Below are 16,476 nucleotides of genomic sequence, written 5' to 3'. Positions count from 1 at the left end.
AAGCCCTCAAACTTAGGTTTAATTTGCTCATTAATATGTTTAAATGAGGGATTTATAGCCTCTTCACATAAAACACTGACACTGAAGCCTCTTCTACATCTTACCCTCCAAAATATTGTTGTAAACAAAAATTACCTTCTGCTTTAATTTCTTGGCTAGCAAAACATGCTTCTTAGATAATACACTCTCACTTTTGCTTCCTTCCTTATTTTGCCCTTTCATTACAAAAGGTATACCCAAAAATGTTTTATAAAGTTTACTTCAGAATTACTTATGGCTATGTGTTGTAGAGAGTTTGTCTTTATTCAAAGTCTTTAACACTAGCATACAGTAACTCAGAACTTTGCATTTCCTGATTACTTTGTTATACTCACTTTGTTATGAGTTCTCTGTTAAGTTCCTTTCTCCTTCTGTTTTTATCCACTGTGCTAACATCTTTTAAGTTTCTATGTATTCTTGTGTCTTCGACTGACTTCTACTGCAAGTTTTTTATCAGTTCATCTTCATGTTCTCTACTGACATATCTTACAGTTTTGGGTTTCTGTTGCTCTGATATGGGACATTTTTCTGATAACAGACAGAATCATTTTTACTGTTTAACTATAATCAAATTCTAGTTCATTTTGTAGTTTTAATGTCATCTCCCTTCTGGTTTTGACTTTGGATCTCTGTATGGATATGACTACCTTGCTCTTCCTTCCATTATTTTATATATAAATATATTTATATTATATATATTTCTTTTTAAGCCTAAATGCTTGCCGTACTGTATGTATCAGTTCTCCTTCCGCCTACACTTTCCTAATATTATATCATGCATTAAATCAAGGGTTACAACTAAAGGATTCAACAAGTTTCCCCAAAATGTCTGCATTTCTACTTGTGTAATAGGATTTTTTTTCTCCACCATGAATGCACATTGCATCACTTTTTAGTTCTTGCTTATCTTTTACTTACACACCAAGGGAAGCTTGAAAAGAGAAATTATGCGTCCAGAATCTAGCAGTGGTTGAACTTTCTTTACAGTTTACTAGTTTGATTGCAATACAGTGAAGTAAGGATGCCTCAGTTATCCTACCTTTAATTTTATTGCACACCAAAGGAATTACTTAATCTAAAACATTTGGTGTGTTCTCATCAAAAGTAAAATGAGTCACTACCTACGTAAATGCATAGATGACTGCAAGGTTGGAAGCATTGTTATTTCCACCACAAATGTAACTATGTTAAGGGCCTAAATATTACATACATGTGGCAATCTAACAGTACACTTGTGCTCATCCAAAAGAAAAAATTATCATCTGCTTTGGGAAGAATTCTATGAATTATGATCATCAAATTGATGATCACATCTCAAAATAGAACCATTATAGATTATAATGTTAACTTTGATCAAAATGGCTCCACAATGACCAGGTAGACATTTGGCATTTTTCACCTAATAGTATGATACACAGAAATAATTGTGCCATGATATATACCAGTACTGCAGCCAATAATATAGTGCAATGCACATTTTTTCTAGGTGTTTTTCACCCCATTATCTGCCAACCATCCTCGTTTGGACTTGATTCTATTTGTTTTACCATAGTAGAGAGTCCTCCATAAGGGTAGTCATTCAGGCAGCCATGTGGGGTCTTTGTACCCTTGTTGGTATCCTATGATGATTCTAATGGGGAATGAGCAAACCACAACAAAGTAGGCTCACAATGCCTTGGCCATGTGTATGCATACTCTCAGATGCCCACTCTGAAGTCTACCATCCATCAGTGGCTTTCTGAGCCAAATAATCATACCTTGCTCATGTCTTTTGCATCCTAAAACCTCTTTCTTGAGGTTGGTGCATTCCATGGCCTGTTCTATCTTGCCACCCCTCCCCAAATATACAAGACCATCTTCTAGATGAGTTCACTTTGCATCAAATATAAAAAAAAATTCCTCTTTATTTCTCTTAAATGCAGATGTTGTTGTCACTGGACTTATGCCCCTCCCCCAGTTTTTACTCATGTGTAATAAACTGCATTACAATAAGATAAAGTTAAGTTTTTATAGCTGGAACCACCAGCTATGTGCATTCTGTAGCTGACAGTCATAAAACATTATTTTGAAAAATTTGCTGCAATACTTACAGTTACAGAGACGTGGTCCTTTATTGCTATGTACCACAAGGAAGATTATATAGTAATGTATGTACTCTGTTTTTGTAATTTGTTTCACAAAAAAACATATTTGTCATGTTTTTCAAACTGACAACTTCACTGAGTATCAATATTATATTTTGATGTGCTCCTATAAAACAAAAAAAGGAAATATAGAGCCATTTTCAAGAAAAAAAGTAATACCTTCTGTCATTTTATGTTGTGCAGGGATATATATATATATATATATATATATATATATATATATATATATATATATATATATATATATGTGTGTGTGTGTGTGTGTGTGTGTGTGTGTGTGTGTGTGTGTGTGTGTGTGTGTGTGTGTGTGTGTGTGTGTGTGTGTGTGTGTGTGTGTGTCTGTGTCTGTGTCTGTGTATATATATATATATATATATATACACACACACACACACACACACACACACACACACACATATATATATATATATATATATATATATATATATATATATATATACACACACACACATATACTACACACACAGACACAAACATGCCTATGTTCATATACATCTATGTGTGTGTGTGTGTGTGTGTGTGTGTGTGTGTGTGTGTGTGTGTGTAGTAGACAGCTATGTTATTAAACTTCTCAGATGGAACTACTGAAAGAGTAAAGCATTGTTAGACTACTTGTTTTTTGGAAATTGTTGTGAAAACATATGAGTGTGTGTGTGTGTGTGTGTGTGTGTGTGTGTGTGTGTGTGTGTGTGTGTGTGTGTGTGCACACGCGTGTGCACCTGCACATGCATATGTATGTTTATAACATATATACACATACACATTTACATGTGTAAACATGTGAATAAAAGAATTATATATATTGTTGTACTTCTCAGATGGAACTACTGAAAGTGTTTTTTGTTACTGAGGATCGCTTGTCTCTGATGAATAAAGGCTTGTTGCTTTGGAACATTACCTGGGTTTCATGATTTTTAGGGAGGTTGGTATAATGGTTAAGGTGTTTACCTTATAGACACAAGGTACTGGGTTTGATTCTCACATTGGGTAATTTGCTAGGCTTAAAATGGCCCACAAGGGCAGTTAGCCTAATTCTAGTCTAAAAAATTTGAAATTACTGTGGCTGAGCTCTTCAATGAAGTTTTCAGGCTGCTAGTTTCTTTGCTTTTTATTAACTACTGAAAGTGCAACGCATTGTTAAGCTATTAGTTTTCAGGAAACTGTTGTATAAACTCTGTATATAAAATTGAATACAACAACTGAGATTAAAGTGCTTAGCTGTTTCCTTATAGAATCCTTAATTATCAGTGGCATGCTATGATGCGACTAGACTGCATGGTTCAAGGCTCTGCCTCACTAAATAATGAACATGTCAGAAAACAAGAAATGCATATCTACTCCTCCTCATAGCCTTCATTCTTCCAGAGTATTGATCATATATGTGCCAGGGGAAGAAGTAAAGCAAAGCAATAAGTCACTGAGCAAGAATCATTTGTTTTCATACCAGTCCCTCCCACTAAATGACTCAGAGCAAGGTGCTTAACTTTTTTGCAGACAGAAGACCAGTGTACTTTGTGGAGAAATCTGACTACTAAAGTAAAGAAAAAAAAAAGAATGCTTGCAGTTTGGAAAATAAAAAAATGTAATACACATTGAATATGTTCACCCAAGTGCAGTTTTCATTTCTCTTGGTAAAACATTAATGAAATGAATGTAGAATTTTAGCTTAGCAGTTTGGATATTTTAAAAGTATTACTGGCTTGTAAAATATGGAATCTAAAGTGAAGGAAGATTCTTATTTAGTATGTAATTCATTTTATTCCTACATTTAATGATTAGTAAGTATGTAAGAATATTTGCATAGGCTTTGTATTAATTATAATGCCAGCAAACAAAAATTACAGTGATTTATCTTACATAATTCATGGCAAAGTTAAATGGTCATTAGAAAATCGCAATACAAATATGAAAAAATAAGACAACGACAACAGGCATTAATGAAATGGCCATTTCAAGTAAACTATAGTTGGTAAGTTCAAAAGCTTATGCAGAAAACAAGAGTAGTCAGCTACAGGCAGATCAATACAATCTTATCTGAAGGACAATATAGCGTAATAGACTTTTGTGCATGACAAAAGCTTTGTAAGTAAAGAAATGTTAATTCAGGTGTGGTAGGGAGATGGAACGCCACAGTTATAATGTGGCTGTATTTAGAATATAGTGGAGCTGACATTGGAGTAGAACTAGGCAGATTCTGTCTGGTCACACAGACAGCTGTGGCAACTAGACAGGCACAGATGTTAACAACAGCTAATGTCTTAGCAGACGTATATGCACTTGTGGAGTGAACAGGTTCAACAGTATTTTAAGAGAGCTGAAGATGAACAGAAGTGGTTATGGGAAGCAGCACCATAAATAATATGGCAGTAGTTAGCATGAGGCAGTATAATGTTAAGGGCCAGATAAGAGATGATCACTGGATTTTTTATCAAAAATTATAATGATATAGGAATTTAATTTGCCCATTGTTTATGTAAATAAGCAAATCAGCATGCATAGGATATTATCACATGCAGGTTTAAGGCATGTATGGACACTAATCTTAACTAGAAGGACTGCTGCTGACAGGTATACATTTTTTGTTGATATTTATTATCTTTTTAGTCAAGTAGTAATATTGATTTACCACATTTTTCCATTTTTTACATAATAAGTGAAATACAATAACAACAAAGTATACATAACCAGCAATACAAGGGAAAATAAAACACCAGGCAATGTGCATATCCCCACCCAACTACAGCTAAGGTAAATAACTGTTTAACTGTCTGACACAAATATATAACTGCTAAGTAAGTAGGAGGGAATATGCACTATAATCACTGCTATCACTCGTATGTCATTTTGTTTTCTGCAGACATCTGACAACAACCAGTACAATATCTGGTATGAAAATTATAACTACTATTCCTCATGAATAATTAAATACAGACTGTGTAGCAATACAGTAATAACAACATCTGCAGCAGCAGCAGCTCTTCCTCATGAATAATTAAATACAGACTGTTTACCAATACAGAAATAACATCATCATCATCAGCAGCAGCAGCAGCAGCAGCTCTTCCTCATGAATAATTAAATACAGACTGTGTACCAATACAGAAATAATATCATCATCAGCAGCAGCAGCAGCAGCAGCTCTACCTCATGAATAATTAAATACAGACTGTGTACCAATACAGAAATAATATCATCATCATCAGCAGCAGCAGCAGCAGCAGCAGCAGCTCTACCTCATGAATAATTAAATACAGACTGTGTACCAATACAGAAATAACATCATCATCATCAGCAGCAGCAGCAGCAGCAGCTCCTCCTCATGAATAATTAAATGCAGACTGTGTACCAATACAGAAATAACATCATCATAAGCAGCAGCAGCTCTTCCTCATGAATAATTAAATACAGACTGTGTACCAATACAGAAATAACAACATCATCATCATCAGCAGCAGCAGCAGCAGCTCTTCCTCATGAATAATTAAATACAGACTGTGTACCAATACAGAAATAACAACATCATCATCATCAGCAGCAGCAGCAGCTCTTCCTCATAAATAATTAAATACTGACTGTGTAGCAATACAGAAATAACATCATCATCATCAGCAGCAGCAGCTCTTCCTCATGAATAATTAAACACAGACTGTGTACCAATACAGAAATAACATCATCATCATAAGCAGCAGCAGCAGCAGCAGCAGCTCTTCCTCATAAATAATTAAATACAGACTGTGTACCCATACAGAAATATCATCATCATCAGCAGCAGCAGCAGCTCTTCCTCAAGAATAATTAAATACAGACTGTGTAGCAATACAGAAATAACAACATCACCATCATCATCATCATCATCATCATCAAGTGTTCCTCATGAATAATAAATACAGAATGTGTACCAATACAGTAATAACATCATCATCATCATCATCATCATCAAGGATTCCTCATGAATAATAAATACAGAATATGTACCAATACAGTAATAACATCATCATCATCATCATCAAGTGTTCAAGAATAATAAATACAAAATGTGTACCAATACAGTAATATCATTATCATCAAGGGTTCCTCATGAATAATAAATACAGAATATGTACCAATACAGTAATAACGACATCATCAACTAATCCTTATGAAGAATTAAGTAGGGTAGCTACCTTTTCAAATGCCGAAAGTAGGACACTTTTTGTAGAAACTTGAGATTTTGCAGGACAAAATATACCCATGGTCTGTGTAAAGGACAGAGCTTCACTTTTTTTGCCAAAATGAAAGCTTATTCTTGTAGCTTTTCAGTTGCTTATGTTATTTCTTGTACTATTTAGGTGTTTCAGATGCAAAATAACTGTTTTAAGCAGCTATTAAAGAAAACTTATGAAATATTTTTTGTCCTAAAATCTCTGGACATTTGTCATGTTTTAGGTTTTTTTTCACAGGACAAAACTGCCCAAAGAGAGACTGTCGCTTGGAAAGAAAAAAACAGTGGTAATTGTAGAATGAAGTAGTCTGTCAGGCAGAGGGTTGAGGCTATAAGATGTTAAAGAGCTGCTTATTGATTCCTCCAGCCTTCATTTGCCTACTATGTGACTTTGATAATAATAATTTTTTGTCTTTCGTTTTGCTAAAAATCATGTTTTTGATTTTTTTCTTACTTTCATTCATTTATTTTCAAACACCTGCTTTACCCTGTTCAGGATCTCAGGGGAGTTGGTGCTTATCCTGGCTAGCAACAGCTGCAAGACGAGGCACAGCACCAGTGCTAGACAGAATGCCAGTCCATCGCAGGATGTGCACTCACTGACACTAAACTCATGGCTGCAAGACACAGAATGCCAGTCCATCGCAGGATGTGCACTCACTGACACTAAACTCATGACTGTAAGACACAGAATGCCAGTCCATCGCAGGATGTGCACTCACTGACACTAAACTCATGACTGTAAGACACAGAATGCCAGTCCATCACAGGATGTGCACTCACTGACACTAAACTCATGACTGTAAGACACAGAATGGCAGTCCATCACAGGATGTGCACTCACTGACACTAAACTCATGATTGCAAGACACAGAATGCCAGTCCATCGCAGGATGTGCACTCACTGACACTAAACTCATGGCTGCAAGACACAGAATGCCAGCCCATCGCAGGATGTGCACTCACTGACACTAAACTCATGGCTGCAAGACACAGAATGCCAGTCCATCGCAGGATGTGCACTCACTGACACTAAACTCATGGCTGCAAGACACAGAATGCCAGTCCATCGCAGGATGTGCACTCACTGACACTAAACTCATGGCTGCAAGACACAGAATGCCAGTCCATCGCAGGATGTGCACTCACTGACACTAAGCTCATGACTGTAAGACACAGAATGCCAGTCCATCACAGGATGTGCACTCACTGACACTAAACTCATGGCTGCAAGACACAGAATGCCAGTCCATCGCAGGATGTGCACTCACTGACACTAAACTCATGACTGTAAGACACAGAATGGCAGTCCATCACAGGATGTGCACTCACTGACACTAAACTCATGATTGCAAGACACAGAATGCCAGTCCATCGCAGGATGTGCACTCACTGACACTAAACTCATGGCTGCAAGACACAGAATGCCAGTCCATCGCAGGATGTGCACTCACTGGCACTAAACTCATGACTGTAAGACAGAATGGCAGTCCATCACAGGATGTGCACTCACTGACACTAAACTCATGATTGCAAGACACAGAATGCCAGTCCATTGCAGGATGTGCACTCACTGACACTAAACTCATAGCTGCAAGACACAGAATGCCAGTCCATCGCAGGATGTGCACTGACACTAAACTCATGGCTGCAAGACATTTAGAGCAGAGCAGCTATCATCACCATCAAAGCTCTCAACTGTCCAGATTTTCACAGAATGGCAAAATGTTTGCCTCATATTTTTAGGCTGTTCCTCTTAAAATGTGTGATTTTCTTGCAAATCATTGGCAAATCATTCAGAAAATAATGGCAAACATTCAAGTTTCAGACGTGACATTCTTCAGAAAATTTGTGCTAATGCAAAACCTGTTATTCTATGAACTTTCTAAGTTTGTAAGAGCAATATTTAAAAAGTGCCCCAGTTTTGGGCCTTTGCCCCCCCCCCCCATTATTTGTGGCTTCATCCAGACTTCTTGCCCTAAGAGTCTGAGAGGTATGATCATCATGGGTCTGGAATATGGGTGTAAACCACAGAGCTCAATAAAAAAACACATAGACACAATGAGGAGGTGCATCTTCCACTCAGTAGGTAGCACAATTAGGAATCAGACTCAAGAGCCACTGTCATTTCTTGATGTAAACAAGTAGTTTGTTTTGCATTATATTGTACTATTGCATTGTTTGGAGCTTTTCTTCTCAGACTTTCCCTGTAAAAGTTTTGTGGTCAGGGGGATCAGGCCATTAATCAAATTAAAATAAATAAATAATCTTGACAGCAAAAGTTGAGAATGCAAGTAAATACATGGGGATCTCCTGGAATTCTCAAGGACCAAGACACTGGAAAAAGGAGGAGAGTGGAACAGCACAAAAGTGAGCAATAACCCCCACACACACACACACACACACACACACACACACACACACACACACACACACACACACACACACACACACACACACACACTGGAAAAAGGAGGAGAGTGAAACAGCACAAAAGTGAGCAATAACCCCCCCACACACACACACACACACATACACACACGCACACATGCACGCACGCACGCACACACATATACGTACACAAGACAAGGCAAACAGGTACCACACAGAAGAGCTGAGTTCAAATAGTTTACAGAAAGTTCAGCTGGTGTCATATTCAGCAGTTTTATGGGATCTGTAAACCAGTTGCTTTGATGCCTCAGTTTCGTAATGTTCCAGTGTGCATGCAACACTTGTGAAGGAAACAATATATTAATAAAAGCAGCATTTCTGATTACATTAAAGGAAGAATATATGTCTTATTACTATAAAGCAGGATTGTATTTTATTCATGCCAAAGGAGAAAGTAGTAGAACACCATCAAACACTCATTATGTGGCTGGAACCTGGAGTTTTTGATAAACAAATATATTTAACAGTCTGTTCGAGTGTTCAGTGCAATTTTCATACCTTCACAGAATGAAGTTTCAGGTGTATCTCTTTCAAGGAGCACAGGTTACTAGATACAGCTTTGTGAAAAAGTCCCTATAAGCATGAAAAAGCAACTAAACTCTCCTGCATGCCACTTTACCACTACTAGGTTAAGTAATATTGCACAAAACAATGAAACTTAAAATAATTTTTGTACTAAATTAAAAAAAAATGCTTTAAGCCATAAGCTACTTTGTATCAAACTACAACAGCTTTATACTCAGTATATGGGATATTGTGTTGGTCTCTGAAATATATTTTGCTGCACATAGTAAAATACTCTTAAATCGATGCAAACAGTGCTGATAGCATGAAGCAAAAAGCACCTGGATATTTTACAACATCCTAATGCAAGAGAAAAAAAATACCTGTAGATGGGACCGAACTTGTTAAAATTTTGGATCATGATCTCATGTATGTTATGAACACCATCCTTTTTAAGGAAGTGATAGAGATTCATCCAGCCATTTTTCCAGTTTCCAGGTATCTCATCATATGACTTGACATGGTTTCTCCGTCGAGAGGGCAGGACCAGTTCACCAGTGACAGTGGAAGTACCACTATGCTGGTTCCGAGCAAAGGACCACATCATCTGAATGTTAGACCATCTTAATTTCTGGCTACAGAAATTAGGAAAAGTGCTTCCACACACAGTGTTGCACAACATTATACTAAGCATCCAGTACTGTACTATCTGTTAAGGTCTCACTGACTACAGATAAGGGAGTAGCTATCTCTTTCACTGTCTGTCTCTCTTATAGAAACAGAGCTTCAAGGACTTCTGCAAACAGTCATAAGGGGGAGTGTACTAAGATTTTGCAGTAGTTAGTGCCATCATGAAGCACTTTTATTCTACAGTAATGGTGTTTGCATAGCGCTCATCTGTGTATCCCCCCCCCTTTGGTTGCATAAAGACAGTAACACCGCTATATACTGATTTATATATTTTTTTGCTGCAGGATGCTGGATGTTTATTTATTTTACTTAACTTTTAGATGAGGTACCACATAAACCTGTACTGCTGTCATGAGTCAGAACTAAATATTTGACTAGCAGTCAACTGTGATGACAGAATGCTTCTCCACATGCTGTACAATATATTTAGGGGTCTGGGAGGACCATATATGTGTATATCTGTGTGGGTTTGTTTGTGTCCATATGTGTACATAACTAGTCACTGACTGGTGGGAGTACAGGCTCCACTTGGCTTGCTCGATCTTGCAAAAGTCCTAGTTTGTTAGTAGTTTCTTATCTTGCAGCTTAAGATCATGCGACAGTGCAGATAATGGAAAACGTAACTACATCCACTGTTGGGTGACCCGTTACTTAAATTATTATCTTTAGGTGTGCACAGTCGTCGGGGTACTGTATGAAGTGGGACAGACCGTGGTAGTGGGATAGTAAAGCGTGTCGCAATGAGATTGTGTAATGGCACAAATGGGAACATTTCCCCTTACCTACTGTATTGTTTGATCTCAGATCAGGTATAATTAGAGATGTGAGGGTGCAGGCAGGCTTGCCCCGGTGCAACCATAGATATCTTTTTTATATATATATATATATATATATATATATATATATATATATATATATGTGTGTGCGTGTGTGTGTGTGCGTGTGTGTGTGTGCGTGTGTGCATGTGTGCGTATGTGTGTGTGTCTGTGTGTGTGTATGTCTGTGTGTGTGTGTACAGATGTGTGGAATTATTTTTTATTTTATTTACTGTCATCTGCATAAAACATACAATCACTTTCATATACATACACAGTTTAGAGTAGCAAGCCATCCAACAGCCATGAATATATAAATATGTTCCTCACCACGCTCTAATAAAGAATATAGAAACATGACGAGCAAATGGAAAACAGTCAGAAGAAACAGTAAGAAGTGAGGGGGACATGTCAACCACAATAATTACCTGCTTAACTGCAGAAGTAAATCACAAAGACAGCCGGTAAGTCAAGGAACTAAATTTTTATTTTTATTTATCTTTTGTTGACTGGGTCAGTCCCACTAGGCTAGTGGCCTCTTTGCAGGGGAGGCCCAAGGCTGTATTTATACTACCAGGGGAAATTTGGCCAGGGCATCAGGGAACTTCCTCTTCTCGTTTCTATAAGTGCCGTGGGATTATTTGCATGCACCTGAGCCACCAGCAAGTGAAGCAGATGTGACCTTGGTTTTGTGTCTCACCCAAAGGATGACATCCACATTACTACCAGTTCAAGTCCTTGTAATATTATCCAAATGTCCAGGATGCAAACAACAGGTCACCAGTCACTAGGATATGAAATCTAAGTAGTACCAAAAGGTGCAACACTGTGTGTAAAACCAAGATACTCAAATATATCACTATGACAGATTTCATGAGACTTTATAAGCTTTTTTTTATAATGCTCTGTCTCTCTTTCCCCTCCCCCCCCCTCTCTCTCTTTAAATATATATATATATATATATATATATATATATATATATATATATATATATCTATAAAGGAGTGCTACAAAATCCTGAAATCCAAAATCCTGAGACCAAAATCTTGAAAGTTCAAAATACTGAAAACTCAAAATACTGAATCTCATAATACTGAAAACACACAGGATACCAACACTTACTATATTCCAGCACAAGTAAATACAGAAACAAATAAAAGACAAACCATATTACTCTTCTCCAAGTATAAGTAAGGGGCAAGCCCCCCTGCACCAACCCCCCACACCTCCTGCTACTGAAATATATCAACTCCGAGAATGCACTTAGTGTTGTAAAGTGTAATCTCAGAGATGATATATTTAATTAGCAGGGGGTGCAGGGGGGCTTGTCCTCATGCTTATAGTTGAAAGGTAATATGTTTCTGTATGTACTTGTGCTGGAATATAGTAAGTGTTGGTATCCTGTGTGTTTTCAGGATTATGAGATTCAGTATTTTAAACTTTCAAGATTTTGGTCTCAGGATTTTGGGCTTTCGGGATTTTGTAGCACTCATATATATATATATATATATATATATATAATTTTTTCCCTTTTATTCCCTTCCCAGTCCTACAGATCCCCACTCTTTCCCTTCTGCCCTAATCAGGTACACACATAGCTCCCTCATGGACAAACCTAATCATATTTTCTGGTTAGGTGGGCCGCCTGGCTTCTTGGGAAGTCAGTCTAGAAGTACTGGAAAGGTGACAGGATCCATCATGTTGTGGAAGGTTATCAGTTTCCCTATTCCCTTAGGAGGATAGAGCTGTGCAATGATATCAGACGTCATGCCACTGTCCCTTATGCTGTCCTTGCAGTGGCCCAAACTCATATTAATGGCAGTAGAAGCTGACTTAAATAACATACTGTGCATTGAAAGTGCTAGAATTTATGTTAAGAAGCTCTAGTATAGTTATTACAGTTTGTGACTATGTTTTGTTAAATGGCTTTTCTTTTTCCAGAATGCCTGGTTCACAAATTTATGTTTATTTTCATTTATGTGTGCGTGTGTGTGTGTGTGTGTGTGTGTGACATGAATTTATAATGAGCTCATTTGCATACAAAGTTTGTAAATAGCCCTGAACTTACACCAGTAAGCAGTAGTTTTCCAGGAGAATACAAAGATGCAAAGAGAGACTGGTTGGTGCTTGTGCATACCTGGACATATTACTGAAGGGGTTGCTTGGGTGAATGCTTTATTTTGGTACTTGTGCATAACTGGAAATACTCTTTAAGTGGTTACTTGGGGAAATGCTTCATTCTGGTGTTTGTGCATACCTGGACATTTTACTGAAGGGGTCACTTGGATGAATGTTTCATTTTGCTGCTTGTGCATACTAGGACATACTCCTGAAGGGGGTCGCTTGGTGAAATAATTCATTTGTGTGTCAAGGAAGTATTTGTGCATACATGGTCAGGCTGCTAAAGTGAGATAAGAGATAAGGCAGATAAGATAACAGTGAGAGAGACTACTCTAACTTTTAATTAGGCAAAAATCTCAAAACAAGCGATGTCTAAGGAGATTAACTAAATCCTGAGAAGAAAAACAATAATGTATTATTTGTATATTTTTAGTCTGCCTAAGCAATCAATCTTTGTGAGATAGCTGCTTTGGTTAACAGAAAATATGAACTAGCAATAATGTTCAGTTCATGATGATGAAACAGGCAGGAACTACCAAGCGAGTAAGATACAGGATTAGAATATGGATGTTGTCTGTTGTTAGTACAGTTATACAGCCTGTGGCTTAGTTAAGTGAGAGTAAGAGATAAAGAAGGAGAGAGAGAGAGAGAGAGACAGAGAAAGAAACGCAAATGATAGTGTTATGTCAGCCTAATGTTCTGAAAAGTAGTAGAACTGGACAATGTTTTGTTATACTGTTAAAACTGTCCAAACATTAAGGCCTTACTGACTGTTAAATTATGCTTACTACTGTTCTGACCAGAATGTTGTCTTATGTGAAAGTAACTATTCTCTTGTCATGAATAAAGCACAGGTGCAAAAATATAGATCACAGTAAACTTAACAGTTACTGTTAGTATTCTGAAATGGTCAGCAGTTTTCATTCAGATTAAATTAATCATAAATCATACATTACCAGAAAAAGAAAATTGTGGCTCTTCAGTATACCATATTTGTGTCCACTGTTAATTGCTCAAAAGGAGAAGTTAGTTATTATAATGTCTCATAAAACTAATATCCAGGTTCAAACCACTTATTGTCACACTGAACAACTGAATTAATTTAATCTCCATTCTTCTTCTTTCCAAACGCATGTGGAAATGTCCTTTAAGAACCATAACTGTCATATCTGATGCCGAATGATCAGACTGGGAAAATGTGTTGATATTGGCTTGTCGGACATATTATTTATAACTGTGTGTCTGTGGGCATTCATCTTAGTTCTGAGTAACTAGCCTGTCTCCCCCCTATGTAACCTGTCCCTGCAGGTTTCCTGCATTCAGTTACATAAACCAGTGTGGAAGTGCACGGAAACAAACCCTGTACTTTGAAACTTCTGTTCTGTAAAATTGTTCTGGTCTAAGCATGTTTCTGACAAGAAGATTCTTTAGATTTGGTGGTTTGACATCAGTGGGAGTGCTTGAAAAATGTCTCTCAACTTATCATCTTCACTGAACATTGGTTGGTAGTCCCTTACAATTCTGTACAGTTTTTTTTTAAGTTCTGGATGATATGTTGTCACTAGTGGAACTCTGTGACAGGGATTCAACTAAAAAAACTGGAATAAAACCCAAGGTAGCAAAAAAAAAAAAAACTAAAATATCCACTAGAGGTGAAAAGGTAAAAAGACTAGCTAAACTCGCAGACAACTTTAGCGTACTGAAGTTTAATAAACGCTCTCATCTACAGACTTCTACAGAAATGTCACAGGGATTCCTGTCTCTATAGTGCATCAGCTGTTTACATGGCAGCTGTAGTGCCCTGTCTACAACCCTGTCAAACTCCCCAGCAGAGTGACATTCAGCAAGCATGGTGTCTTTCAGCTGTGCCAACTGTGTGTCTCTTTTTGTCTCACTAGAACTAATGCAATGATGTTGAAGTGCTTTACTGTAAACGACTGACTTCTTTGTGTGGCTGGAATGATACTGCTTCTGTGCAGATATATATATCCGTCAACTGGTTTCCTGTAGATACTTGTCTGTAATGTCCCATTTTGTATAGTAACCTTACTATCAAGGAAGGTTACATTTGAAGCTGACTACTCCAAGGAGAGTTTAATAGATGCGTGTTGAGTCCTTGATGGAATTTCCTTGAGTGAGTAGAAGCAATGTGTCCAGAATATAAATAAATCATCAGTGAAATAGAAATAAGCAAGTAGCAATTGTGTGCAGTGTTGTAGAAATTCTTCTAGGTTTGCCATGAAGAAGTTTGCATATTGTTGAGCCATTCTGGTGTCCATTGCAGTGCCTGTAGCCTGACCGTGATGTTTCAAATAAAAGGTAAAATTATATGTCAGAATATATTATATAAATTGTCCCACTATATCTTGAGTAACATTGTGTTAATCTGTTTTGTGTTGTACGTACATGAGACAGGCATCAGTGCCATCCTTGTGATGAAGGGCTCATGCCAGCTTGAAAGCTTGAGTAATTACAAAGCCAGTGTCAGTCCAATAAAAGGTATTACATCAAATCTTTGTTCTAGTTTTTTGTGTGCGTGTGTGTGTGTGTGTGTGTGTGTGTGTGTGTGTGTGTGTGTGTGTGTGTGTGTGTGTGTGTGTGTGTGTGTGTGTGTGTATGTGTGTCTCTGTGTTTTCTGTCAGTGGACTAACACAGCATTGGTTGAAAAGATTATAGTATCTTGAGGAAGATTCCAGTTGAACAGAAACAGATTTTTTGATATCCTCGACAATAAATAGAAGATCTAATATAGGAAGACATTTACTCCAACACTGTGGATCTAAAGCTGGTTTCTTGAGAACTTGAATAAACCAAGTCTCCTTTCTTAAAGAAAAATAATTAGCTTCACAACATCTGTAAGAAAGAAAGCAAGCAATCATACTATTGACTGAAGGCTCCCTGGGCGGTTCATACCTTTGTATTATGGATGCAAAATGCATGCTTAATGATGATGATAATTTTGTCTAAAAAGAATGGGTCAGCAGATTCACATTCAAAGGCAGTAAAGGCCTTTCAACAAGGGAATTTAGACTACTCTACCTAAAATATGGAAGAACACAGTTAGTTGGTTCACTAAGGCAGAGGAGATCATCTAGACAAGAAAGCACCATATCTTAAACTACTTTATTGTAAATTTTTTTGGACCTCACTGATACTGGCCTGCCCCCCCCCCCCCATGGCCCACATCCAATCTGGGATTTACCAGCTTTCTCCTAACCTCACTGGAGTTGCTCCAGTGTTGATGGAGTCAGTTGTATATCTTAAGGGTGTCTTGGGGGCTCAGCCACTTGTGCTTCTCTCTGGTGGGGTGGATTATTTTATATAGCCTACCAGCTTTTCCCTTTCTCTGTCTCCAACCCGCACTAGTTGACTCTGAGGGCAACTCTCCTCTTTGGACCACTTCTACTCTTTAGGGAATGTCAGGAAGTGGTGTGTGTGTGTCTGTGTGTGTGTGTGTGTGTGTGTGTGTGTGTGTGTGTGTGTGTGTGTG

At 37.6% G+C, this 16,476-nt stretch overlaps 1 protein-coding gene across 1 annotated transcript in view; it reads right to left on the bottom strand.

Annotated features, from left to right (window-relative positions):
- Positions 1 to 10,087, bottom strand: part of LOC122806926 (cholesterol side-chain cleavage enzyme, mitochondrial) — a 191,334-nt gene extending 181,247 nt beyond the window's left edge. The window contains exon 1 of the mRNA XM_044077751.1: positions 9,744 to 10,087. Within this exon, the coding sequence (XP_043933686.1) occupies positions 9,744 to 10,054 (311 nt within the window). The 5' untranslated portion in view covers positions 10,055 to 10,087. The remainder of the gene's footprint in view (positions 1 to 9,743) is intronic.
- Between the last annotated feature and the right edge of the window lie 6,389 nt (positions 10,088 to 16,476).

This window comes from Protopterus annectens, chromosome 7.part0, assembly GCF_019279795.1.
Source record: "Protopterus annectens isolate FY-2018-M chromosome 7.part0, PAN1.0, whole genome shotgun sequence".
Lineage (NCBI taxonomy): Eukaryota > Metazoa > Chordata > Ceratodontiformes > Protopteridae > Protopterus > Protopterus annectens.
This window is presented reverse-complemented; position numbering and strand designations above follow the sequence as displayed.